General features: G+C 39.8%; 1 protein-coding gene across 3 annotated transcripts in view; it reads right to left on the bottom strand.

Annotated features, from left to right (window-relative positions):
* Window positions 1–26,802, bottom strand: part of lef1 (lymphoid enhancer-binding factor 1) — a 47,263-nt gene that overhangs the window by 15,974 nt on the left and 4,487 nt on the right. The window contains exons 1-3 of one of the 3 annotated variants that reach the window (XM_057331199.1): window positions 20,804–21,468; window positions 19,576–19,639; window positions 18,451–18,578 (exon numbers count right to left, since the gene is read on the bottom strand). The exons of 1 other annotated variant lie outside the window; for it this stretch is intronic. In XM_057331199.1, coding sequence (XP_057187182.1) covers window positions 18,451–18,578; window positions 19,576–19,639; window positions 20,804–21,010 — 399 coding nt within the window. In that variant the 5' untranslated portion in view covers window positions 21,011–21,468. Of the gene's footprint in view, window positions 1–18,450; window positions 18,579–19,575; window positions 19,640–20,803; window positions 21,469–26,802 lie in introns of those variants that run through there. One more of the 3 variants, XM_057331197.1, reaches the window with a different exon arrangement.

Below are 26,802 nucleotides of genomic sequence, written 5' to 3' on the forward strand. Positions count from 1 at the left end.
TGCCAACGGAAGTGTCATGTGATTCATGGAGCCTTCAGATAGTTCCAGGAAGTTATGTTTTCTCTTTAAATGCTTTATTTCTTTCATTTTTTTATTCATTAAATGGTTTTCGTCTTTAAATGGGTTAAAAGTTTACCTCAGTTGGTCCGTTTAGTCACAGCTCCATGCGTTACTAGTAACGTTTGAGACTATTGAGAGCCTCCATTGCTGTGAAAAAACTGTTCCATTGGAGTCAACGGAGTTGGCAGAACTCTCTCTCTCAATGGCTCGGAGTCGAGGGCGTGTCACAGGGGGACGGAACTACATACAAAAACGAGCACAGTTATTGATCGCAATTATCCTTACGCCTCCCTAAAGGTCCTGTTAACATTTTTAAATGCGACTCTGAATCATAAAATCGCAGAACGCGAGGCGGGTTAGAAATGATCTACAAAAGTCCTGCGGGCATGAACGAGCAGTTTGTTCTAATTTGGGAGTAAAGGTTGCTGTTCCCAGCCAGCTAATTGGTTGGAGAGGCAGGTGTAGGGAGCAAATTCAGGGGCAGACACGCTACTTCCACGGGGCGGGAAACATGCGTCTGTGGCTGGGGGTGTTATTTTGGAGTCTCTCGCACCCAAGAGAGTTGTGTTCATGTTGTAGCACAGCAGAAGCTGTAGAGGAAGTTTTGAGGAGCGGTTTAATGGCTTAACACAAATTAATGAATGAAAACAAAGGTGCTTTGAGAATTTAAAGTAAGAGTTCAGAGAAAGTAAAAAAGGTGCTATACAAGGATATTCACGCCAGAGAAGAACCATATTTGGTCCACTTTGAAGAACATTTTGTGAAAGAAAATGCTTAAGATTATTTATTGAACATTCAGCCATCGTGAAGCACCTGATCTGTCCAAATCTGTATGTCCTTTGAGTTGTGATGTACTGTTGGCCTTATGATTTGAACACATCGAAAATCCATCATTGTTCTGACTGCAACTATAACACAACAGTAAAACAGTTCAAATGTTTTAAAACATGCTTGTTTGGGGAAAAATATGGACCCATAGATAAATTGTTTAATGATTTCGTCTCATCGGTTTGTCCTCATAACTATAAAGTGACTCGGGGCCAATAGCCACCGAGACGAGCCTTCACCATAGCATCCTCACCCTCCCCCTTCATTTTACGCCTCTCAGACCTTATTGGCTTTCCCACCAGGAGAGAAATAAGAGACGGGCATAGTGTTTTTTACTTAAGCCTTTAGCCTGTGTCTCAACGAAAAGGAGCATTAAAAACAGGTCAAATAAACAAAATAAAATGACACTGCACAATATAATTTTACTTCTATTGTGTCAATGAGGGGTTCTGACTTACAGGACCCATTAAAAGTGTACGGTGTCACTTCGCGTTCCACCTTATTCGATCGAAACCTCTTTTCTGTTCTTTCCGCTGCAGCTGTCACAACTCATTTCGCTCAACTTCTTAATAAACTGCCATCTCAGAGCACCCTGTAAAGCCAAAAATCCAGCAGGGAACCTCGAGACTGCTGTGCCAATTCACAGGGCCCAGAGGCACAACCTTTCACAACCTCAAAAAACATTCAATTTTTGGAAGAAGAAAAAAAGGAAATAAATGTCAAATTTAAAATACGAGGTTTCCAAAAATGTGGATTTGGCTCTTTCGGCCTTCCATAGTTTTAAAGAAGTCACGCAGCCGGTTTCCACCGCCACTCAAGGCCATTCAAAGCTTTCCAGGTGGTTTAAGATCACAAGCCGCACCACCCGGTTCCCAGCCCAGCTTGACGGCGTATTAAATGAAAACCACTTTTTCCCAACCCGAGCAGGAAGTGGCCGGACACCCCGAGTGACCGCAGGAACCGGGTCAGATGGTGCCATGGCGATTTATCCCCAAGATCTTACAGGGGCCAGACGTTCACAGGCCGTGGCTGCAGGATATAGCACAGACATATGCCCCCCACCCCTTTTCTTTTTTATTATGAAGAAAAATAATAGGCTTATGTCGTTCTATTCATATTTGCAGAGAGGCGGTGCCATCTGAAAAGAAGCATGTCCATTTAGAATTTTATAAGCAGGTCTGGCCAAGCCTGCCTCTAGAGCCCCTTAGATGTGGTTTTAAAAGAAATTTCATTGTGCAGAACTCAAGCTGGCTGAAGGCCCATAGGAGAGAGAGAGAGAGAGAGAGAGAGAGAGAGAGGGGGAGAGAGAGAGAGAGAGAGAGAGAGAGAGACCTATAAATACACACAATGGAAATTAAACAGTGAATGTATGTGTGTGCAAGTTAAACCTTCAAATTTGAATTTATAGCAAAATATCATTCTTGGTCATAAAAGATACATCTAATTAAAGTATCCAAGGCATCAGTAAAAAAATATGTTCTTTGTTGAATCAACATTATTCTACAAGTGTAACTTCTGTCAAACCTGGATAATATTAGTATCTTTGTGACCAAATCAGAGAAAGTGATAAAAAGAAAATAGTACAAGATGATTTTAAACCATTTAAACATTTGACAAAAGACAGTTCGTTCTTGAATAGAAACACACCCAACATTACTGGGGCCAAAACAGTTCTCGCCCTCACCCACACCCACCAAGGACAGACCAGGTGTTCATACTCACAGCCATGTAAAGGCATGACCTTTAAACAACAAAAGGTGAACACACACAGCTCACTCATTTCGATATATTGGTCCCTTTAAAACCCCAGTAAGTGAGCGACCACAGTGCCGAGTGGTTCAAATAAGACATGCACCCGTTCGGGAGCGGCGGGTTATAAATGGAATGGGATATTGGCAGGATGGCCTGTTGGCTCTGGGGCTTAATGTAACCAAACCCAATTAATGAAGAGCTCTGGTGGCACATGTCACATGCCCAAGGTAATGATACAAACAAGAGCATGAAGGGAGAGCTGGAGGGGGGAACGAATGGAGGAAAGCCTGCCCTGAGGGCTTTAAGAAAAGAGACTGAGAAAGATCCCAATCCTCTTTTCTTAGGATTCCCAGCAGCAAGTCCCTTTAAAACGCTAAATTAGTTTAGGGTTGGTGTATGTAGGCATCACACAAGAAATGAACCATGGCTTTATTACAAATAAAAACAAAAAACATGGTTACTACAGTTAAATGACAGTAACCACAAATTAACAATTGTTTACCATAGTTTCACCAAATGGATACACGAATATCAATGCGGCAAAAAATACGGTCACTTTTGCTATAATACCTAATCACACAAAAAAGAAAATTAAGACGCCAAAGCAAAAAAAGCTAAACCAAAAAGCAGGTATACTATATTGAATATATTAATATAACTTTATATTAAAATGCTTGAGATTTTTAATCATATTTTGACATTCAGCAAATAAATGATTTGTAGCATGATGTAATTTTTTTTAGATTTTTCAGAATTGTGAATTGCAGGGCATGCTAAAGTTCAGGGTACGACTGAGAAAACTGACAGCGGCAAACGGAAAAGCAGAAACATCAAACATATCTCCTATGAAACCAGAAACCCACATTGCCAGCACCAAAACTAAACCAAACTCGAACCGCCAAACAAACTCAAATCTGATACCTGCTAACAAAACGTGAAAAAAAAAGTTTTACTAATACAATAAGGTGACAACATGCTTCTAAAAATGGCAACATACTGGACAAAACCAATTTTATTTGAGTTATAGAAAGATGGGGTTGTGATGACAACTAACAGACCGTGTTTACATTTCTGGTTGGTCGTCTGCAGCTCAACCCATGGTTTAGCGTTACGTGGAGCTGGTGTAAGGGTTTGGCAGAGCTCTCCATATCCCGCGGCACGTTCAACTTCGCGGCTTACGCAGGGCTCATTTTCACAGCGGGCCCTGGTCACTTCAAAGCACCACGGAAAGGTCACGCGTTCCAGTAGAGGGGACCGTCCGGCAGGCATCGCTGCCCCCACTGACCAAAAGCACATGCCATGAGCATGCACGCAGTCACATGAACTTGACCTTGTGCCAAAATAACACACGTGTGTGATCTGTTTTGTGGAAAGTGTGGTACGGTTTGAGTGATTGCTGCAGAAAGCATATGAATGAAAATGTATTCCTTCCTTTTATTCGGAGCCAGCTTTCACTCCTGCTTGGTTATTTTTGGACGCCGGCATAATCACAATGCAATGTATACTTGCGTACTTTAAATGCACTGCAGGTGACTTTCAATGCGAGTGCATGTGGAATGCACGAACGACAAAACAAATTTAAACATCATAGCATGGCAAGGAAAATTGCAGACAAGCATCACACATGAGAATTTCTTTAAAATGACTACAAATGAGAAAAATGATGGTGAGGGAGAAAAAGAGAGAGGGCTGACACATTCTAAGCGGTTGACTTGACTTTAAAGGGTGGGATTTGCCTGCCACGTGCAGTTTAGCCAGCACATTCACACAGGTATGCGCCGTGTGAATGAACGTCACTCTGGATTTGGGAGGAACTTGCAGAGAGAGTAGAATGAACCCTGTGGGGGTCCTTGTGATGGAGGGACACAACAATCCACTCCCTCCCGTTCCATCTCTGCAGGCCTAGAGCATCAGGTTAATATTTGAGTAAAACGTTGACAAGGCGTTGCACGTACGTTAGCGCTCGAGCATGTACGAAGCGCACCTGCAAAATAAGATGAAGGGGGCGGCAGTGAACCGAGCTACTTCAGATGTCGGGTAGTGACCTAGTTTCACACACGCTGCAACAAAGCCAGAGCTTCGCAGCCCAGAGTTGAGGATTGAGATGAGAAGAAAAGAAGGCAGAGCCGGGGGGGAGGGTGAGAAAGAGACATCGATAGAAAGCTCATTTACATAGCAGAAGATGTGGCTTTGTGCTCTGAACGCTACATAAACATCGGCATGGCACGAGAACATAAGGGTCTCGGTTACAATATAACATCTGCATCTTATTTCGATCTTGTTAACCATCACAGCAATTTGCTTGTGAACCCCTCAAATAAACCAAGCAAACCAACGAGCACACTTGTCAAAAAAGTTCTTCATGAACTAGATTCTGAAGAAAACGGGTATGTGCAGAACAGGGTCGCTTGAGTTGTTTCTAGGGTGTTGTTATGAGTTTGCTAAAATGTTGTTTCAAGTAATATGAAAGATTATAGATGTTCACAAGATGCCACAGTTTTATTACTTCACTCCAAAAAAATGCAAGATTATTTTCAACCCAGCGCCGGTTCAAAAAACGACGAAACATTGGGTTGTAAATTAATTAACCAATGCTGGGTTGTTTTAATCTAAGGTTGGGTCAGATATTGTGGGTTTGACCTTTTTTGACCCAACACTGGGTTAAACAACCTGATCTCACGGGAATTTGTAACTTTTACGAGGTGGCTTTTTCGTAACGAATTCGTGTGTTGGGAATCGTACAAAAATGTACGATTACTATAAAAAAGCAATCCCGAAGCCCCACCCCAACTCAACTCTAACATCACTGCTGTGTAGAGATGGTCTGAATTCATATGAATAGGCCAAAATTAGCCACATCGTAAAATAGTTACGTTTTGCTGTAAGATTGTGATGGTTGAAAATATCCCAGCAAGTGTAACGCTTAGTGAAGCCTTTCTAGCATCGAAATCCCGCCTTTCAGTAAAAGCAGCCAATTATCAGTTGTTAAAAACCGATGATTCTCTGGGGGAGTGGCTCTGTACAGAATGTTGTGAATTTAAAAAATTGTATTTTTAGTGCATTTTGAGCAAATTTATGGTACAGCCAGGTTTAATATTTGGTCAAAAAAGTTTTGTTTAGTTATGACCTTAGCAAACAGTTTCAGAGATACCGGACTTCCCACCATCACGTTGATAGGAATTTGTGTTTTATGACTGAAATAGCTGCCTGGAGGGTGTTGCAAATTTGGCCCCCGAGTGGGATGACTTTCCTGAAAAGGACTAAAGGGATTTTGGTGTTGCTTTGCAGTTACTTTTGTTAAGGAGGTTGTTCATGTGACCAAAAGAAAAGAGCCCAAATATATATGAGATGCTTCATCCAAACAAACCAGATCAATTTGATATGTACCTTATGTTCTTATTGATATGTCAATATCACAACAAATATATCAAAAAGTGATAATTCTCTGTGAATTGTTGTATGCTAAGAAAAAGCAGTGTTGCTAATTATTTGTGGTGTCGCTAGCATTACATAAATTGCAAACTTCATCTTGATAGAAAATGCATTATATCTGAAAGACCACAAACCACTGTATCAAAATCCTGTGTAAGATTATTCATTATTTAAGACAGAATATGACTCAATAAGCCTACAGGATCAATTGTAACAACCCTAAATCTGCTCTTCTTTGTCACACAGCTTTTGTCTCACTGCTTTGTTTGTAGGTAGGACAAACCGCATTACGAACAAACCTCTCGAATAAATGTGGCCTTCCCACATTGTTAGGGAATTAGCTAGTTAACCTCAATACAACTGCTTTTCAATTTACCGTCAGCCATCGAAAACCTTCAGCCTGAGAACGCACACACTCGCACAATAATCCCCGGAGAACAAAATGACTTCTCTCGGCCCACGCATGAGTAGGGGAACACTTCAACAAGCCCTCAAGAGCTGGATCACACACAGGACGGGCACCTCCCACCCCCATTCGATACTTTTGAAGGAGTTTTTGTGACTATTGTCCCAGCTAAAGCAAACAAAACATCGGCTGTGTTCAAACAAGGCTAGACGGTGCGGCGGGGTATGTAAACGTGCACGAGGCCTTTGTTTTGCCCGACTCGGTGCTATAATGAGATAATGGGACAGGAGAGGGAACAGGTCCAAGATCTGGTCTGACGAAAAGAAACGTGGCTTTTGTTTGATAAAGATTTAGAAAATTAGCCTAACCCTGTGTCCACTGAGCAAAGGGTTGGGAATTCATTCTTGTGTTTTGTCCATTAAATGTCTTTAGATAAATGGAAATGTAAATAAAGATGACGTGCTCTGTTGACAGCATTGCAAAGTAATTCTGAATCGATGTTCAAACCCGAAATGAGATCGTTACATCAAGAGGGTGCGGACAAAGAGCGAGGAAGGTAACTACCCATCAATGTTTCTGAAATATGTACACATCTTTGAAATAATTCCTGACCAAAATCTATAATGTTTGCCAAATATCTAAAAAGGGGGAACAATACACAGGTACAAGTGTTAGTCAACGCCAATCGAAACCATCCAAAATCTCCTTTAAGAAAATAATGTAAATTCTGTCATTGTTCATTCACCCTCATGTTGTTCAAAACCTGTATATGATCCTTTTATCTGTGGAACACAAAAGAAGATATTGTAAGAAATAAGTCCATAGAATGGAAGTCAATGGGGGTCAATGTTGTTTGGTTACCAACGTTCTTCAAAATATCTTCTTTTGTATTCTGCAGAAGATAGAAAGTCATACAGGTTTGGAGTGACATGAGGGTGAATAAATGATGAAAAGATTTTCATTTTTGGATTAACTATCCCTTTCAGGGACAATGCATAGTTAACTTTGCTTGTTGTATAAAATGCTAACACATGCTAGATCATTTGTAATCTACCTTCAAAACTTCTCTGTAAAAATATCCAAGTCCTTTCCCAAATCTCGCCTCAGCCCACGTTCACGACTCTAGACACAACATCGCACGGGCCCGCCCTCAGCGCTCTGGGTTTGAACAAAGCTGTAAATTTAATATCCTTATTACATGTGCACTTCCTTTGAGAGGCAAAGACGAAGTTAATAACTGTCGGAGAGGCAGAAGACTGTTTGAGGCACAAAGGCAGAAACGTACAAATGCATTCTTGCGTAGGATTTTTATAGGTTTCATCATCTAGCATCAAACAAGCGAGGGAGGTAAACAAAGTCCTGCTCTCCTCAGGTCTGACATCAGCACCAAGAGAGAGCGAGCGAGCGAGCGAGCGAGAGAGAGAGACACTCTGGGAGTGCTTGGATGAATAATAGCGGATCCTAAAAATACAGCACAGAGCAAACCCCTTTTAGAGTCCATTTGGATATGCAGCCTCATATCTGATCCTCCGTACATCTGTGAAGGGCCCTTCAGTGATAAATGAACGCACTCCACATGGGTTCAAATCAATTAGTGATGGCGAAAAAACATCACAATGCAGGCCTGTGGAGATCTGTAACGGCCGCGCCGAATGCCAGATTCAGAGATGAAAGATCAGATCAAAGGACAGAGCAGTCAATTTGTTTGATGAACCTTATTAACAATGGCCTGACATGACGGTGCACTCGTAATGGCTGCGGCTTACGTAGTTTGTGCAAACCATGGTAAACATTAGTATATTAATCAAGCAAGATAACAATTTCTGAGAAAGTCTCACATAAAATAAATTCATTTCAGCAATTTGGCATATGTATTATTTGCATACATTAAATTAGAATCAAAAGACATTAAATATTGTTTAAAGCTGCAATCGGTAACGTTAGACTCTCTATCGCCATCTCAGTTCGAAACATAAAACTGCAGGTTTCCTTCAAACTGACATTACTCGTGAAATCATACTTAAAACAAGAATTTATAATTTAAGCATACTGCTAAACATTGCTGCACAATAACTTTTTGGTTTATTTTTAACTAGGGGTGTCACAATATACCGATACCGGCAATTACAGTGATATAAAAAATTGCGATTATCAATTGCCGCTTTTCCACTGCATGGTACCGTCAGGTTAAGTACGACTCGGCTCGGTACAGCTCATTTTACTTCGGCTCACTTTGCTTTTCCACAGCAGTTTAGTAGCACTTCAAAGTGGGTGGGGATTATAAACTTATCAGCATTGTTGCGCCGCCTCTACTGCCGTAGCATCATTGTGAACGCCACAAACACACGCACAACACAGGAGTAATGGAGCATATCGATGGCGGATGGCAGCAAAACAAAATACTGCTAAAATACCAGAGAGTTTGGGAAATCTTACAGCAAAGAGCAGACAACGATCATTTGGTTTGCTCGACGGCGCACAACGGTAAGCTAATGTAGCATGTAGCATTGCGTTAAGGGTCTAAATCTCTATATTACCGTCACGAAGCATATAACGAAATGCCAATATTACGTATTAAAATGCGTATTCATGTGTTGCAAATCCAATGACACTGGTAATGATTCTCTCTGCCCAATCAGTGATCTGTGTGTAAACACGTCACATTTTGGTATTGGTACAGTACGCTTGGAAACTCAACCGAGGTGGTACTAAAGGTACTGTAATCAGGTACTAGGTACTGTGCCCAGTGGAAAACACCCCAAAAGTGAGCTGTACTGCGCCGTACTACGCAGTGGAAAAGCGGCAAATATCGTGCCAATTCTTTACGATATTATCATAATTCCGCACTCGTTTCAATTTTTGCCTTAAGAGCCACAATAGTTACAAACTCTCTCCTGCATCACTGCACTCGAATTTTAAGTGTGATTTGTTGGCCAGACAGAAGAAAAAACAAATAAACAGAATTAAAGAATTTGACTGATAACATTATTCATTTATTTAAAAAAAACACGATATTAGATAATAAATAAATAAAAAGATAAAATTATATGTATATAAAATACAGTGAATTCTACGATTACCATCAAGTTTAAACCTGATATTGTGACAGCCCTATTTTTAACTCAAAAAAGTTACAGATACCAGCTGTAAATAGACATTGCATCCCTATTGGCCACGCTGCTATACATATTAAAATCAGCCAATGAAAAACTCAACATTAGTCGACCACGTGTGTGTGTTTTTATTTACATGTTAAGTAACTGTGTATCTTGCACAAACGCAACACCTGGGACGGAATCGTTTCCATGTTACAGTCTCATGTGATAATGGGCGAGGGGGGTGGATAGGGGCATGCTGGGGGTGTAGAGGGGGCAGAACTGGGCACACGCTCTGTGACAATAGAGGTGCCTCGTTAGCTCCGGAGCAATCCCGCTGCCTATGCCACCAAAACATTGCAGGCATAAATATGGGGACATCTGCAAGGGTAATCACTGCATTGTGCTCCCATTTTCTGCTCTGCTGGACGGCAACAGGACAGCCTGCTTTTCAACACCACCTCTGCCCCTCCCGTCCCCGTCCGGGCTCCCCTTTATCACGGTGCGTCTCCGTTTCTGAGGTCAGAATCCCTCAGATAACCCGCTGAGGCTTGCATGCAATTGCACATAATTACTCCCAGGAGCTGATCGATTTTGACCCGAAAAGGCCAACAACAACAAAAAACACCTTTAACTTCCTGTTGCCCTGTCATTGTTACTTTAGTTCCCTCATTCTCTCTATGTCTTATCCTTTTCCACACACAAGCGCACGCAAAACAACCCCCCTAATTCACTCCCTCACTTTCTCTCTCCAGTGCTCACGAAAGAAAGCCAAGACTCTTCATCTAGCAGGAGGCAGAAGGCTTTGAAGAGATCAAAGCCAAGGCCGCGAGCAGTTGTGCGCCCTGGGAATACGCCGTAGCTCTCTGCTCCACAGCCCTCGTTTTCCAGCGTCATGTCGGATTGCAGCTGGATTGCATTTCGCCAGTTTTCTTAATGCTCTTGGTTTTGACTGACATCACTGATCCCCCCCAACATACACACGCACGCACACACACACACACACACACACGCACACACACACACACACACACACACACACACACACACATGTACACGTACACACCTTTAAACACAAGAGTGAAGAAAAGAAAGACACAAAGAAAGAAACATGGAAAAAGGAAAGAGTTAAAAAGGGAGAACGAGAGATTGACGGAGTGATTTTTTATTTTCACGACTCCATAATTGGGCAGTTCAAAGGTGGGCGAGAAAAGAGAGCATTTGTTTTCAATTCTGTGGCAGATATGAAAGGAGCGACAAACTTTTATGAGTTTCCCCAAAAATTAAAGACAGGCTCTTTTCTCATTCAAAGAACAGGGTGTTTTTTATGGCCGGGACCACACAAAAAGCGCTGATAGCCAAGCAGCCCCCCCAAATTCTGTCCTCTGTAAGCATAAGTTGAATGACTAAGAATAAGAGAAAAAAAGAGAACGATAGTGAGTGAGACAGAGAGAGAATTCAGAATGGGCTGGAAAGGTTGGAAGCAAAGAGATGGTTTGATGTGCACCACAGAAGGAGTCTGCATTTGTGTAACCATTAAACAGCTAACTAATAAAGCCTGGTGGCGAGCCATCTTTTGTACTGCAACTCAAAGAAGCCCTTTACCAAACTCCGACACCAGGGAGCATGAATATTTCAGCGCTGTCTGATCCACGGAGCATGTGAAGCTTCTTTACACCCCACACACACAAACAGCCCGGCAGAAAATAATGAGCTTGAAAAAAGTGGCACAGCCTAGTGGCACAGAGACTCTATTGATCAGCTCGGAACAAGTGCATATGAAGTTCATCGCAGAGCTAAATGCAAACACGGAAAGACGAGCTTTTGCATCATCGAGGGCCTTTTGAGACAACAACGGTTTGACGACACAGTCAATGGGTCTCATTCATGAAACACGAGCAGAATCGTACAGTCGTTTTTACGTAAATTTTCAAATTCAAAATGTTAGTTGTTACGAAAGAAATTTACACCTGCTTCCTACCACATGTAAATGGTGCGTAAAATATTCAAACGTTCTGTATTCTTTTAGACAAACTTTAACTTTGTGTAAAACGCAGAGCTCGTCACTGTCCTTTTTTGCACAGCTGTCCAACCACAGTGGAGGAGTATGGAGTGATTTTAGTCTCATTAAATATTCACGCGTAAAACAAGATACACACATGCGTAAACAGTTTCACATGAATAAAACCTAATTTACGTGCACAAAGTATAAATATACATTTACAAAAAGCAATTCACGTGCGTAAAACAAAACTATTTTCTCATAAAGTACGTTTCGCAAACACACGACTGTGCACAAATATTTCGAAAGTTTAAAATGGACACGTTTATCGTGTTATGTGAATGTGCAAATCGTCACTCACGTGTGAATCACCTTGGGTGTGTGTGTGTGTTTTTTGAGACTCTCCTGGCAGCGCAACCCCTCCCACGTGGGTTGTCGTACTCTTTAGCCAATCAGATTCAACCTTACCATTCAACCAATCATAAACGCGGTGAGCACAGGACTCAAGGAAAACGGCTCTGCGCACCTTTTGCGCAGTTTGACTTAAAGTGTTGCCAATTTAGTGGTTTTTCAGCCCCCTTAAGCGAGATATTTTCCAGGCAGGAAAATTAGGCAGCTAGCTACAAATCTATGCGCCCATACAAAACAATGTTTCCAAGAACTAGTCATTTATTGTCCTTGTTCATTTAAAACATACATTGTATGGACATACAAACATGAACACATCTCATCTATCAATCACAGTTTGTTACCCAGACGGATTTTAGCAGTTCAGTGGAAGTGACTGCTGGTTGTGTAGTTTTTAAGTGGTCATGTTCACTCACTATTTCATACTTTTTTCCTACAAAATAAGTTAATAAAAACAATTTATTGCGTGGCTGTATTATGTTTTAATACAGCATCACAGCTCAGAGAGTAGATTAGCGAAGCTGTACAAACGAGCCTTTAATGCTAACACTAGTGCTCCTTGAGTTCTGTGCTCTCCACGATTATGATTGGTTGAATGGTAAGGTTGAATCTGATTGGCTAAAGAGTACGACAACCCACGTTGGAGGGGTTGCGCTGCCAGGAGAGTCTCAAAAAACACACACACACACACACATCCAAGGCGATTCACACGTGAGTGACGATTTGCACATTCACATAACACGATAAACGTGTCCATTTTAAACTTTCGAAATATTTGTGCACAGTCGTATGTTTGCGAAACGTACTTTATGAGAAAATAGTTTTGTTTTACGCACGCGAATTGCTTTTTGTAAATGTATATTTATACTTTGTGCACTTAAATTAGGTTTTATTCATGTGAAACTGTTTACGCATGTGTGTATCTTGTTTTATTCGTGAATAATTAATGAGACTAAAATCGTTCCATAGAATATTGCGGCGGGGCAAACACTACATTGACCAACCATCATACACAACAATGGAGAAGTTAATATTGCTGCATTTTTATAACGGTCTATTCAGTAATATTCTTTAAAATCAGACACTAGTAACATGTAACTGTCATGGATATTCCAAATCGCAGCAACCAACGCGTCTCCGGAAAAACGCGCAGTGCTTCCAAAGCACTCAAGCGCCACCAGCTGGCCATTTTCAGAAGAGCACCAGGTATTATTTCAGCTGGCTAAAAACACTTTGGTGGACACAGTTTAATTGATTAATTCATTGGTAAGCATATATACTACTATGCATTTTTGCAATTATGTTGCCAAACCAGAGAATGAAGTCCAGCGGATTCCAGCATTCCTAGATACGTAATTTGCGTAGCTGTAGTGCAGAGGCGGAGATTATGCTAATTGTGTATGAGCGTGCATGCGCGCACTGTTTACGAGTGATTGGAATTCATTAACATACACACATTTCACCATCAAATCTGACGTTTACGAAGTATTTGTGAATCCGGAGGAAAGTTTTCGGGTAGGTCCGGGTAGTATCCTTGACATTTACACATTTATTTACGAATGTTTCATGGCCCAATGTGACTATTTTTGCATTTGTACAACATAAGATAGCAAGGATTGATTTAATGTTCAATCAATGTTGAAAATAACCCATTTAACATTGAATCAACATTAAATCAATTATCTTCGCTATCTGCTGATATTAGCTGAAATCCCAACTTCCAATTTTCACTCGTACTGTACAAGTACAGCGATTTTACCATGAACGCATCTTCCCAGCACGTGTTCAAATTCTAGATCATTCGAGACAAAACAAGCTTCAGACAACAGGGAGAACAAACTAAATGTAACAACAAACGTTCAATAAAAGGAGTAAGAAAAAATAAATAATTGTGTAAAGAAACTAATAAAGATAAACAACCTAAACTGGGAAGAACGCGACGTCTGCTACTTTTGTCAAAATAAATCTCGGACCGCTGGAGGGTGCCTGAGGTCACAGCTGGACCTGGAGACATAATATGCAATGGAGTGATGACAACTGTGGCGCGAAGACAAAACACAACAGTGCATTTCACCTGCATCTGGCCTCGGGATACCCTCAACAGGTGCTGCACTATAGCAGAGCATTAAAGCATCATTTTTTTTTATCATTTACCCTCACGTAGACTTTTTTCTGCAGAACAAAAAAGATATTTTGAAGAACGTTGGTTACCAAAAAACATTGGACCCACTGTATTGACACAAAACCACTGAGACATTTCTCAAAATATCTTCTTCTTGTGTTCCACAGAAGAACATGTCATATACAGGTTTTGAGCAGTATGAGGGTAAATAAATGATCACAGAACTTTTATTTTTTGGTGAATTATCCTTATTAGAAGAATTATAAAAAACTAATGAGCACATTTATATTCAAATTTTCCATAAGATTGTATACTTGATACAAATATATGTGCTACGAAACACTGACCGAAGGTAAATAAACACTGTCATTGCTTGTACACACAGAACAGAGAAATATAGTTTAATCATCCTTTCATGGACATCTCAATCTACTAATTTTAAGCTTATGACACAAAGTCATTCTAATGGCCATCGAGTCGCTAATGAGATTAAAAATCACAAAGTTCACGCTTTGCTGGTGGATTGCTTAACGCTGTCAAAGCCTTTTAAAAGACCTAATAACACTGCCAGCCTTTTTCGTCGTAAATCCAGCACATGGATTCAATATGGCTGTGGTAAGCGGTCGATGTAAACAGAGTATCAATAGCCCTCTGTGTTAAAACCCTGGGTCCGTACCAGTACACTTCAAAGGGATGTTGGCTGCCGAAACGTGCGAGGTCTAGGCCACGCTCGCTGCTCAGACCTGCATAGCAGATGATACTGCTACTTGCTTGCCCCTTATCGCCCATGTGTGGAGGCAGTTTTCTGCACTTGATTTCATCAAAAGACACAAAGTTAAATGGTAAAAGTATGCTCTATTAGCATTAGGGGCCGTATGGGTGGAATGCTAGTCATGATGTAAATTAGGGCAATTTGTGATATCGTCATCAGAGGCAGAACAATTGCGATCGAATGGTTGGCATCACATAAAAAAACAGCACACAAACAAAGAAAATTATGAAAGCGCATGGCGACAAAAATATTGCGCAACTCCAAGGTGCAAGGCCTGCTGGGAAATGTGGTTTACTTAAATGCAGCTGATAGGGAGTAGGAGACCCAGCTGCGTAAAATCTCTTTAGGTAAAGCCAGGGTTTGGGGGGGTTTGCGATTCCATGGCATGTCCACGGCAAGCAGAAGATCAGTCACATCCCACATCAAAGCAGAGTGGATGTGGGACTGCGAGTGTGTATCTTGGGTTGGTTCTTCCTCAGTCTCGCTGCCAGTGGCCAATCCAAGTGGAGAAAAACAGAACATGGACAGCAGATCTTCCACATGCAGTACAGTAGCCGTCGAGTATTATGAGAGCTCGCTCACAAATCAAAACAAAACAGAAGTCACAAGTGGTTAACCTTAAAACCTTGCTAGAAAAAAGCTGTTCCCATCATTTGAAACAAAGCAAAGATTTAATTAATTGTACAGCTACTATAAATCTTTAGCCTATTTTCCACACATTACATTATTTGAATGTCCATTTTCTATATGTTTAACTGCTTTTGTTCACAGTAAGCATGTACAATTTGTTCATTAAATTAAAGAGATGTTGGTAACACGTCACAATAAAGGGATTGTTCACCCAAAAACGGAAATTCTGTCATGAATAACCCCCTCCTCAGGTTGTTCCACACCTGTATAAATTTCTTTGTTCTGCTGAACACAAAAACAGATATTTAGAAAAAATGTTAGCAACTGAGATTTCTGGGGCACCATTGACTACCATAGTAGAAATATTTAAGAACTGTTTGTTATCCTACATTTTCAAAATGTTTTCTTCTGTGTTAGACACACGTTTTTCTACTATGGTAGTCAATGGTGCCCCGGAAATCTCAGTTGCAATCTCTTTCTTTGTGTTTAACCAAACAAAGAAATGTATACAGGTTTGGAACAACTCGAGGCTGAGTAAATGATGACAGAATTTTCATTTTTAGGTGAACTATCCCTTTTTAAGGTTGTATTTGTTAACATTAGTTTACTAGCTAACTTACAATGAATAATACTACTGCAGCATTTATGTTAATTTTAGCATTTACATTTTTAAAATCTGAGGTTGTAACTGTTAATGAACTAACAAACAATTGTATTGGCATTAAATAGCATTCACTTTAATTTAATTTAATTTAATTTATATAGTGCTTTTTACAATGTAGCATTGTTTTAAACTGTATTGCTTTACAGAAATACACATAAAAAAGATGAATAAATTCTGAAACACTATACAGCTCACTTTTTGTTTGTTTGCAAATACATTTACTAATGTTAACAAATACAACCTTTTTGGTCTTCACGTTAAACCTTTTTTTAGAACAAATAATATTTTAGATATTTGTTTTCATACAAAATGGACATCATCTCTGATTGTACAAAAACAAGTTTTTCACAACAAGGATGAATCCATCGATCAATAAAATATAAGCTTTGGCTCACATGTCCTGTCCTGCTGAAAGTTCAATGTGGAACCTATTGGACAGGCGTAAATTAATTCAATTTTGGTGTAAAAATGCCTTTAGATTGATCACATTTCATTTATTTAAGCATTTTGTAAGATCACCCGAACGAACGTGTTAACTTGCATGTCAAACATGTGGTGTTTATGACAAATATATATATAGATTCCCAAGACCCAATCACATCAAATCTCTTCTCTTCCTGATGAAAGAGACAAATATAAACAGAACTACACAAAACGTCCTACTCCTAAAGAAAGGGAGGGAAGTCATTTCAAAAGGAGGAAATTCCTAGGTTGTCCTAATTCCCAATTCACCATTTCATACAAATGTAAAATTGCGGCGCTTCAAAGCTTCAGGCACCAAAGACAATGCAGTTCCACTGTTTACCTGGAAACATTATCTGCTGACCCCGAGTTAGCCATCTCAAAGGAACCATGGATGCCATTTCCAGATGACGCCCATTAGACATCAGATAGGCTTTACATTACAGCAACATGTACAGCTTTCATGGATCGCTGGTGCCGTGATGCCAACGGTCAAACGTGTCAATACAGTTGACCCATGGGATGGGGAGGGCATTGTAGTCACAGCCAGGGTGCAACGCCAAAAAAATCTTGGAATGATACTAGGCATTGGAATGTCATGGCCAATGGAAATCAATCCAAACTTTTGGGGGATGAAAGGGGGGAGGGGAGAAAAAAGAAGATGCCTTTGATCTCGCTGAAAACCGATCCCAGACTTTGGAGATACCGTGTCCGAATATTTGAGCCACCTCAAAGGAGAGAGAGACACACAGAGGTTGGAGAGGAAATGGATTTGGCATGATTGCGGTTTTATTGCATACGGAGTGAAAGGGGGAAAGTTGCAAATAGCCGCACATTCTGCAACACCTCTGCAAAATCATTGTCAAGCGAGTATAAAATGGGGGGATTTTTAAATGTACTTGCCGAGTAATGGTTTTAAACCCCAAAGGATATACAAGGATGCTTCGGTCACACTACCTTGCTGAGCCAAAGCTATTTTTGTGTTTACAAAGCAGCCTTGTGTAACAAAGCAGCCTGGATCTAAATCCATTCCAACGTTGAAATGTAAACTTTTTGCTAACTGCTTTGTTAAAAGAACGAAACCAAATCCAATGCATCCGCATGCTACAAAAAACAGCTCATCAAAATGTCTAAATTAAACTATGTCAATGACAGAATCATCTTGAGTTCAATGTCCATTAACACATTGGCGAAACGCAGACAAACCAAACCGTAATCTCCCAGTCGCAAGCTGAGACAGGAGCTGTGCAAACAATGGATGAGATGAGCTCAGCTGAGAAAGCTCGCTCTCTTTTTCTGGGCTCACAGACTGCCCGCAGCGGCCGCCTCTTCCAGGCACCAGTCAACTGGCAAACGGGGAATCTTCACCGCACAAAAAACTACCAAACAGGATTAGAGAGGACAGCTGCTAGCGTATCCACCATCTTTTATTTTCTATCCATCCCACCCCCACCAGCGGACGATTTATAGAATCATTGCGACGGGGACAGATGCACGGCGAAGACACACGAAAAATACACCCAACGTCTGTGTTCTGACTCTCTTCAAAGCAACCATCCAAACAAGTGTTATTGTTTTTTTCTTCGTTTTCCACAGTGGACCGTATAGATGATATAAGAAATGCACCTCAACGAAGTTGCTCAGATATGGGTCACAACATTAGTCACAGTCACGCTGCCAATTGGTCACTAACATCACAACTCGGAGCTGTACGTGATTACAGAAGATGTTTTGGAAAAACTGTCATTTATGGTTCTTTAAGAGGCGATATCTTTATTAAAAAAAACAGGGCTGAAGAGTGAACAGGTAACACTTACCATTCTGGGAATGGGAGGTGAGAGAGAGCCGTTGTTCATGTAATGCTCATTGTTCATATTGGTCATCATGATGTATCCTGGGTAACTGGGGTACGGATGCCCTTTGCAGTACATATCTTGGAGTTTGCCTGGAAGAGAACACAAGATCACTTTGATTGTTGATTTAAATTATAGTCCGCTATTGCACTTGTGATCATGTCACGCAAAAAAAGTTTGCATGAGTTTTGCATGTAGCCTGTTAACATTCACTTCTATTTTCACATTTGTGCATTCAACAGATGAGATGAGCTTGTTTATTTTTTACAGTATGTGCAATCGGTGGGTCTCAAACTCATGACCTTAGCACTGTTCGTATCATGCTCTACCAGCTGAACTACAGAAAAAGTCCCTTTGTGCCAATCAACAACAATTAACAGAAAACAGCACCAGACCTATTTTTTTATGTAAGATGCCCCAAACCAAACAGGAAAGCCTGCCGTTTCTCACAGTATCTAAAACAGGGGGGTCGTTCTGAAGCCAGCGGAGTGTTTGGCTGAAAATTTGCATCCTAATTCACAGCGAGCGGAGAACAATGGGACGAAGACAATCAAGTCACTTCACTGCGACCCTAGCACCCTGTAAAAAAAGACCCGGGTGCAAACAGAGATCAAATGAACTCCGGGCCATCACAGCAACATGCTGCGCCTGACAATAGCGTCCCAGACGGTGTGTTTGGAAACCGGAGTGTCACAGGAAGATGGGGCACTTCCCAGTTTCCCTGGCACGTGTCGCTACGTGTCAAATACAAACAGATCGTGGAATGCCACATTTTTAACACTAAGATGTTATATAAAGAATGTTAAAACAGCCAATAAATTAATTACATCAGCACGTCAAAATAACGTGTCGTATTTGCTTCGAAAAAATGAACATTGTCATAAAGAAACAAATATGGACAGAAAGTTTGATTTAAAAAAAAAAGCAAACACAAGCCATATTTTACCACTGGTAAACTGTCTACCCATGTAAGAATAACAACGGCATGACTTTGTAGAGCATGTGACTCACTAAAAATTCATTGGCACCACTGAATGTATTTGTTCTGAACGGAATTAACAATATTACACACATTTTCATACCACTTACCATCATCCGGATGGTCCCTGTGCTTCTCATAAGAGTCTGGTGGTATTTGGGACTGTCTAGCTGCCTGTTCAAAAATGTAGAAGACAGATATTAACAGCTTATTTTCTGATGTAATTGTCACTGTTGAAACACACCAAGGGAATAGCAAAATATATTTCCCAGCATTTCTGTTCAACAAAGAACGTTCAATCAAACGTTAACAAGAAAGGGCCCGTTTTGATTTCATTTTTCATTAGCAGAAAGCAACCATACAGTCAACGAGTGTCAAACACAGCGACTGTCTGGTGTGGTGACCACAAGCGTGAAAATAAAATAAAAGCTTTGCAACTATTCTTGTTTCCCCTGCATTATGAATCAGAGGTGCGTGGAAATAAACTCCATTTAGAGTTCAGCTCCCTCAGGGCGCCTTCCAGCAGAGTCTGAGATCTGAACCGCTTTCCCAATTAACATGCAGCCCGTCACTTTGTTCGTAGGCATGCCATGATATAACCCTGCATGCTGTTGATGCCAGGAGGAAATACATTTCATTAACAAACGCACGCATTTGATTATTTTTCCAATTCATTTTACTAGAAAGTAGTAATAGAAAAAAATGGGAATCGCGGAAAACTGAACTGAAATCGAATAAACGGAGGTCACACAAAACCGTCTGACAAAATTCTAAGGCATTTTAATTCTTTTAATTTCTTTTCATTTAATCTAACGACAATAAATAGACTAAAACTTAGTAGAAAGAAAAGTAAAATATAAATCACTGCACTTTGACTATTTAACAGAATATTACAATCACTTGTGAATAGATGAACACGTGTGAATATCAGAAATATCGTATTCGTGCGTACGTAGCAGGTTTTCTTTTATTAAGAATTTCTTTATTCATCCCTGCGAATATCTTATTTTATTCAATAATGTTAATTCATTTCTAATCTATTTGAGTAATTGTTCGTTTGGAAAACCATTTAATTTGTGTGCTTAATAAAAAAAAAAAACACTGACAACAAACCCCTGTGACTTTCTCTTTCCTCGTTCACAAACAAAATAAGTTTGTTGTCGTCGACACGTGCAGCTCTACACACACGCCAACAGGACAGAGGTGAAAACATCAACTTGCAACATGGCTACAAATTATAAACACAAATCCCAACTTCTCAATAACTGCACATCGTGAGTCGTCCTGTCGATGGCCGGTAAAGTTTCCACGAGAGCTTCCCGTGTGTTTGATACTCACGTCGTGGCTGTTGCTGTTTGGACTGATCTCCGACTCGTTGACCAGAGACGATTTGATCTCCGCTAGGTCTCCCTCTTCTTCGGAGTGACAGATCTCCGCGAAGATCTGCTCCTTCTGCGGATCCCCCTCGTCTTTGAACGGGATCATTTCGTCGGTGGCGCAGAGCTCCGGGTCCCCGCCGCCTCCTCCGCCCGACAACTGCGGCATTTTTCGGGTGAATTGAAAGTCCTCCTCACCCTAAAAACGCCCAGAACGAAAGCGTGCCACAGAGGACCCTGTGTACTTTTGGCGTGCGCGCTCCAAACGCGCGTGTGAGCGTTCGGCACACGGCAACGGGGTGCGCGTACTTGCGTAACGCGGTGAATCCAGGTGGGAAATATACAAATCGCTGGTCGGTTTTTAGCGGGTGTTGAAGGTAAATAGCGGCTCCTTCGGTGTACATAAAAAGAAACAATGACAGAAGTTAAAGTTGGGATGAATGCAGCGCAGTCTCGACGGTTTCCGTGGTTAAAAAATAGAAAATAAAAAGTTGTTGTATGTCATTCCCTTTTGGTTTTTTTGAGTTGTAAAAGGTGTCCCTCTTCAGAAGTGAGCCCAGCAGAGACTGAGAGTAATGTTGAGCTGGAGAGAGTGTAGTGCTGTACTCCTCCCCCTGATCTCTGACTGAGTATAGAGATGAAACACAAGCCGCCGCTGTGATTGACACCACACACACACTGGCTCTCCCGACGAAAGTAAAGGGGGATTTTATACATATTTTACAACAAATAGGCAGAGAGGTAAAAATGAGTGCGAGGAGGTAGAAAACACTGAATCCACTATAGAATTTTGGGATTGTCGTAAACGTGAAGGTTGGTGTTCAGCAAACTCAAACAATATTCTGTAAACGCCGTGATAGAATGTCCTGCATGAAATACGGAGGCGTTTGTATCATTAAATCATTATTTCAAAAATAGAAAAACGAAATTTTTTTGTTACGTATTGACAGAAAATAACAGCAATCACCTGATTCTCCAAGTGTTACATCGATCTGCTGTACGTTGGAAAATAAGATTCGTGCATTTATATTTTTTGTCTTATTTGTTTACAGATGTAGCTATAAAGGAGGATAAAATTCAGTTGGAAAAGATCCAGACACTTGCTTGTGTGTATATGAAGGCAGGGGCGTGTTAAAAAAAATCATCTCATTTTTGTTGTCCATTTCTTTACAAAACAGTGCGGTCTTGCAGTCTTGCTTTGTACTTGATTGAATCACTATTTGAAGTTATATTAATAGGCTATACGAATTCTTATTTTGATATCTTTTTTTGTTTTAAAATGTTTTTAATTTTATTTAAACACTATATCATCCGATGTTAAATTCTATGCATTTTCACTTGGTTTAAAGGGTTGTAAAATAAGAAAAATACTGCATTTATATTACAAATTATAAAAGTAACATAATTTACCAAATAAGGACAAACTAAAACCTTTTTTATCATATAAAATGGTTGTAAAATAAGAAAAATATTGCATTTATATTACAAATTATTAAAGTAACATAATTTACAAAATAAGGACAAATTAAAACATTTTTAATCATATGAATACATAGCAATCGTTGTGACGGGGAAAATCGATCACAGTCGCGTAAAAAATGTAACGAATCCGTAATTAGCAGTATTTCATTTATTTTTTAAGCATATTTAAATATTATCATGTCAACCACGGTGTAGGAAATTATTTTGTGTTTACGCGATGAATTAACCGTAAACGCAAAAGCAGCTACAAAATGTGTTCGAGATTAATGGGCTAAATGAAACCGGGCTAAATTCATGGGGCCCTCCCTCGACGTAGCCAAAAACAAGAAGAGGGAAGAAAAACATTGGGAAGTGTTTCTGTGGCTTGCGTGAGAATAAGTTTGGAGCAGGAGGCAGATCTTTATAAGGCAGGCAGAGGTGGGGTTTGTGGGCGGAGCCGCGGCTTCCTTTGATCTGGCGGCGGCGGCCTCTTTCATCCCCAGCCTTTGTATGACCATATTTGGTATGAGGATGGAGACGGGCCAACATTTCCACGCGCGCCTTCATCCCAGCTGAGAGGGAAAATGAGGGTTCTCTTCCGGGTAAAGGAGACACAGCGAGAAAGATCAAAGGCTTTGGACTGGAACTCGAATGTGGATTCAAAAGAGAGCGAGAGAGCAAGAGACGACGGGACTGGCCGCATTCCAGATTGTAGCGGAAAACCGAGCCTCGCGCGCACACACGCTCCTAGGATAACAATACAACCTTTCAGTTTTAAAATGAAGGCATTGGAGTGCAGACGTTTTTTATTGCAAACTGTGTGCAGTTATTTTAATACTTGGTTATTTCATATTTTCTATAGGCCTATTTACAAAATGAAAAGGCTGTATTGCTACAGCTCTGGCAAAGGCAAAAACAAGTCATGTATTTCTGTAATTAACATAAAAAAGCACAAAGTCTGGAAAATTAAAGTATCTACCATGTCAGGATTTTTGTCGAACCATTATATGTGTGTGAAATAAAAATTGAGACTTAATTTAATTTTAAGAAGGAAAGCATGCAGGAAGTGATCAATATATCAACAGCAAATCTAAAAATGAACAGATATGATCCTTATACTCTGAATAACTCGTTGTATTCAGATCACACATGCTGATAAAATGTATACACTCAATGCACTGTAAGTTGCTTTGAATAAAAGCGCTGCTGAATGCAAAAATGTAAATGAATGGAAATTATGAAGAGAGGGCAACTGCCAAGTTTACTGTTAGAAAACACACACAGTCACACTAGCTGCCTACTACAATACAATTTTCATATTTTTAAGATCTTTTTTCAGTTGTAAAGTGAAGATAATGCATGTAACAAGGCTGATGTGATGCAATTACAAATTGTGGGAATGTATTTTTTTTTGCATGCCTAAGTCTTCATATCGTCGCTGTCCTTCCGAAACCTTTTATGTCCAAGTCTTTCAGGAAATGGAAAAAACACAGAATTTTATTGACATTATTGGTAAGATATTTGCAAAACGCAGTGACAAACATAAAGGGTGACTAACAATAATGATATATGGCAAAAAAATAAAAATCATGAAATATGGAGATACAAGGTTTCAGAAGGACAACAGCCATATGCAAAATACCAGGGAAGTTTTTCTATAGGGCTGAGCAAGCAAAAACAATAAAAGCATTAATGAAGAACAAGCATTTAAAGATCATACACTGTGTAAAAATACGCAATCAATAAATAATCAAAATAATTCAAGTTAAACGTTTTTGTTATAAGTGATCATTTATCACTAGTCAGGACCTGTACAGCCAATTTGATTATACTTAAAAAATTATGCTGGAACAATGTTTAAAAATGTAAAACATTTATTTTATCTCTCTCTCTAAAGACAGGCTTTATATTTCTGATAAAAAAAAGGTCTTTTAATAATAAAGATCTAGGCCTTGGCAAATCAACCTAATCACAGAAAGAACACTGATAAAATGGTCATTACACAGTCTGAAAAAGGGATTTTGCCCTCAGTTAACACACCAGTATTAATAAAAGGCATACATTGAATGCAGGCAATTTGAATAAAAGCTTCTGCCAAATTAATGTAAATTAAAAGAGATCAAATGAAAATTAGCTGTGAACTGCCAGGTTTATTGCTAGAAAACATAAGAACGAAGCATGTACAAATATGCTTATTCTAAATTAACTCTACAAAATGTCCATAAACAATATAAGCCTGAAGTTGAAAAACTTACAGTGTTCTGTATTTGAAGATGTTTTATACACGTCACATATTTGAAGGATTTCCCTGTTTTAATTGGGGTTTTCATGTAATTCAGTTATTCTTTGTTTTGGCAACCAGCTCTGTGTGTCTAAACACCAGAATTCCAATGCAAAAACAAGCATAACATTCTCATTTGCCAATAATTTGAGGTTAAATCGGTATTTGACAGTGACCATCAGCACAAGAAAAACTAATCCACAATCCAGTGCAATTAGGTGCCGGACGTGGTGTCATTGCTGGACCTGTTGGCAAACATCTAAACATCTAAACCATGCACAATGGAATCAAATATGTGCTAGTTAAGAGCAGAACTAGATTCGATTGCACAGTTCTGGCGTAAAATTTTTCTTTTACAGTAACTGGAAGCACAATAATTGCCTTTTTCTTAAAAAAAAGAGGGAGAGAGGGAAATATCCTAAAAGAGATCATTTGCATTTCAGTCTTAATGAGTTTGCAGAAGTGACCGCTCTGGATCAAACATGAAAAGGAAAACCTCCTGCTGTGTCCTGACCTGAATTTAGTTGTCTTCGCTCTTCTACTGCATATTGAATGTTATATAACCTTGAAGGACCAGAAACGTATCCATAACACAGCATAATTTATCATAGCGCTGCTAATCTAGAAGAGAATTAGAGCGTACAGAAATTCAGAGTAGGGTCTTGCTGTGATGTTCATAAATCTAGTGCTATTGATCAAGGAACGTGGATTAATAATTTGGTTCAACTGTAATCTGAGAACAGACTAGACCTATATAGTGAGAATGGATATTTGCTGATCTGGTGTGAACGATTAAAACGGTTTCAAAATGATTTAAAATGTGGATCGTTCGAAAAAATGAGTGAGAATTCTGTTGCAAGTCAACATGAAATGACACAACCCATTTTATTTTTGTTATGTGACATTGTGTATCTGTGATATTCAATGAGATAAATGTTGAATTGGATTTATTTCTATAGACCACTTCGCAAGATATAAACACTGGTCCAAAAGACTTCCAGTTTTACTTTTTTTAAAAATATTTTTTTTAAATATATCGCCGGTGTTAAAAAGGGTCAAATTAACTCTCACAGTGTTTATATAATCCCACACGTTGAGAGTGTGGATTATATATACACCATGAGTGTTAATTTGACATTTTTTAAACACTGGCGATTTTACTGTATATTTAAGTCTTACAGACATTTATTTTGATTCGGTTATAAATGTTCTGTTGGTTGTATTTTGTTCAAACGTTTGTGTAATGTTGGACCAGCGTTGTTTACGCCTTCCAAAATGGTCTATTGCAAACTGAATCTTTAAATTGAAAATCTTCATGATACCTTTATGTATCATGTATTCCAAACCTGTATACATTTCTTTGTTCTGTTGAACACAAAGATGTTAGCAACTGAGATTTCTGGAACATAAATGACTACCATATTAGGAAAAAAATATTTTTTCTTTAACACAAAATGAGATATTGTGAGGGATTACACCTTTGACTACCATTTAAATTTTCCCTCTATGGTAGTCAATAATGCTTTAGAAATGTCAGTTGCTAACATTTTTCCAAAAATCTTTCTTTGCGTTCAACAGAACAAAGAAATTTATAAAGGGTTTGGAACACCTTGGGGGAGGGCAGAGGGGAGTAATTCATGACAGTATTTTCAGTTTTGGGTGGAGTATCCCTTTAACCTTTATAAAGATCCACTAGTTGAAGAATCAGCAGAATTACAGTACACTACAGTACAGTATGTTAAAACCCCACCCTCTGTCCTCTGAGATACACAGCTGGCATACAGATCCAGTGAATCTTCCACCTGCTTGAGCTCCGACACATCCCATCAAATCCAAAATTATAGCTGTAATAAATGACAGGAAACAAACATCACATTAAGATGAAAGCAGCATACAATTAAAGTTTAGAGGGGGGAAGAAAGCCATCTATCAGCCGAAAAATGCAGAAGAGTCAACGGTGGGTGAGGTCTAAAGCGAGAGATGCTTCGCTACTCTTTTATTGGTGGGAACACAGGTGATGTTCAGAGGAAGAGAAAGTGTCTGCAGGGGATGTGCTAAGCGTTCGGCCCCATGTCTGTTCTGTGATCTGCTGATTTATAACACGGCGAGAAGCAGACATACTGTTATTAAAATAAAATCATATTCTGGTCGGAGCTGGGGAGGGGAAAACGCCCAACAGGGGAAATTTGTTACGCTAGGTTATTGAGTTTGGAGTTTTC

This window comes from Triplophysa rosa, linkage group LG4, assembly GCF_024868665.1.
Source record: "Triplophysa rosa linkage group LG4, Trosa_1v2, whole genome shotgun sequence".
Taxonomy (NCBI): Eukaryota; Metazoa; Chordata; class Actinopteri; order Cypriniformes; family Nemacheilidae; genus Triplophysa; species Triplophysa rosa.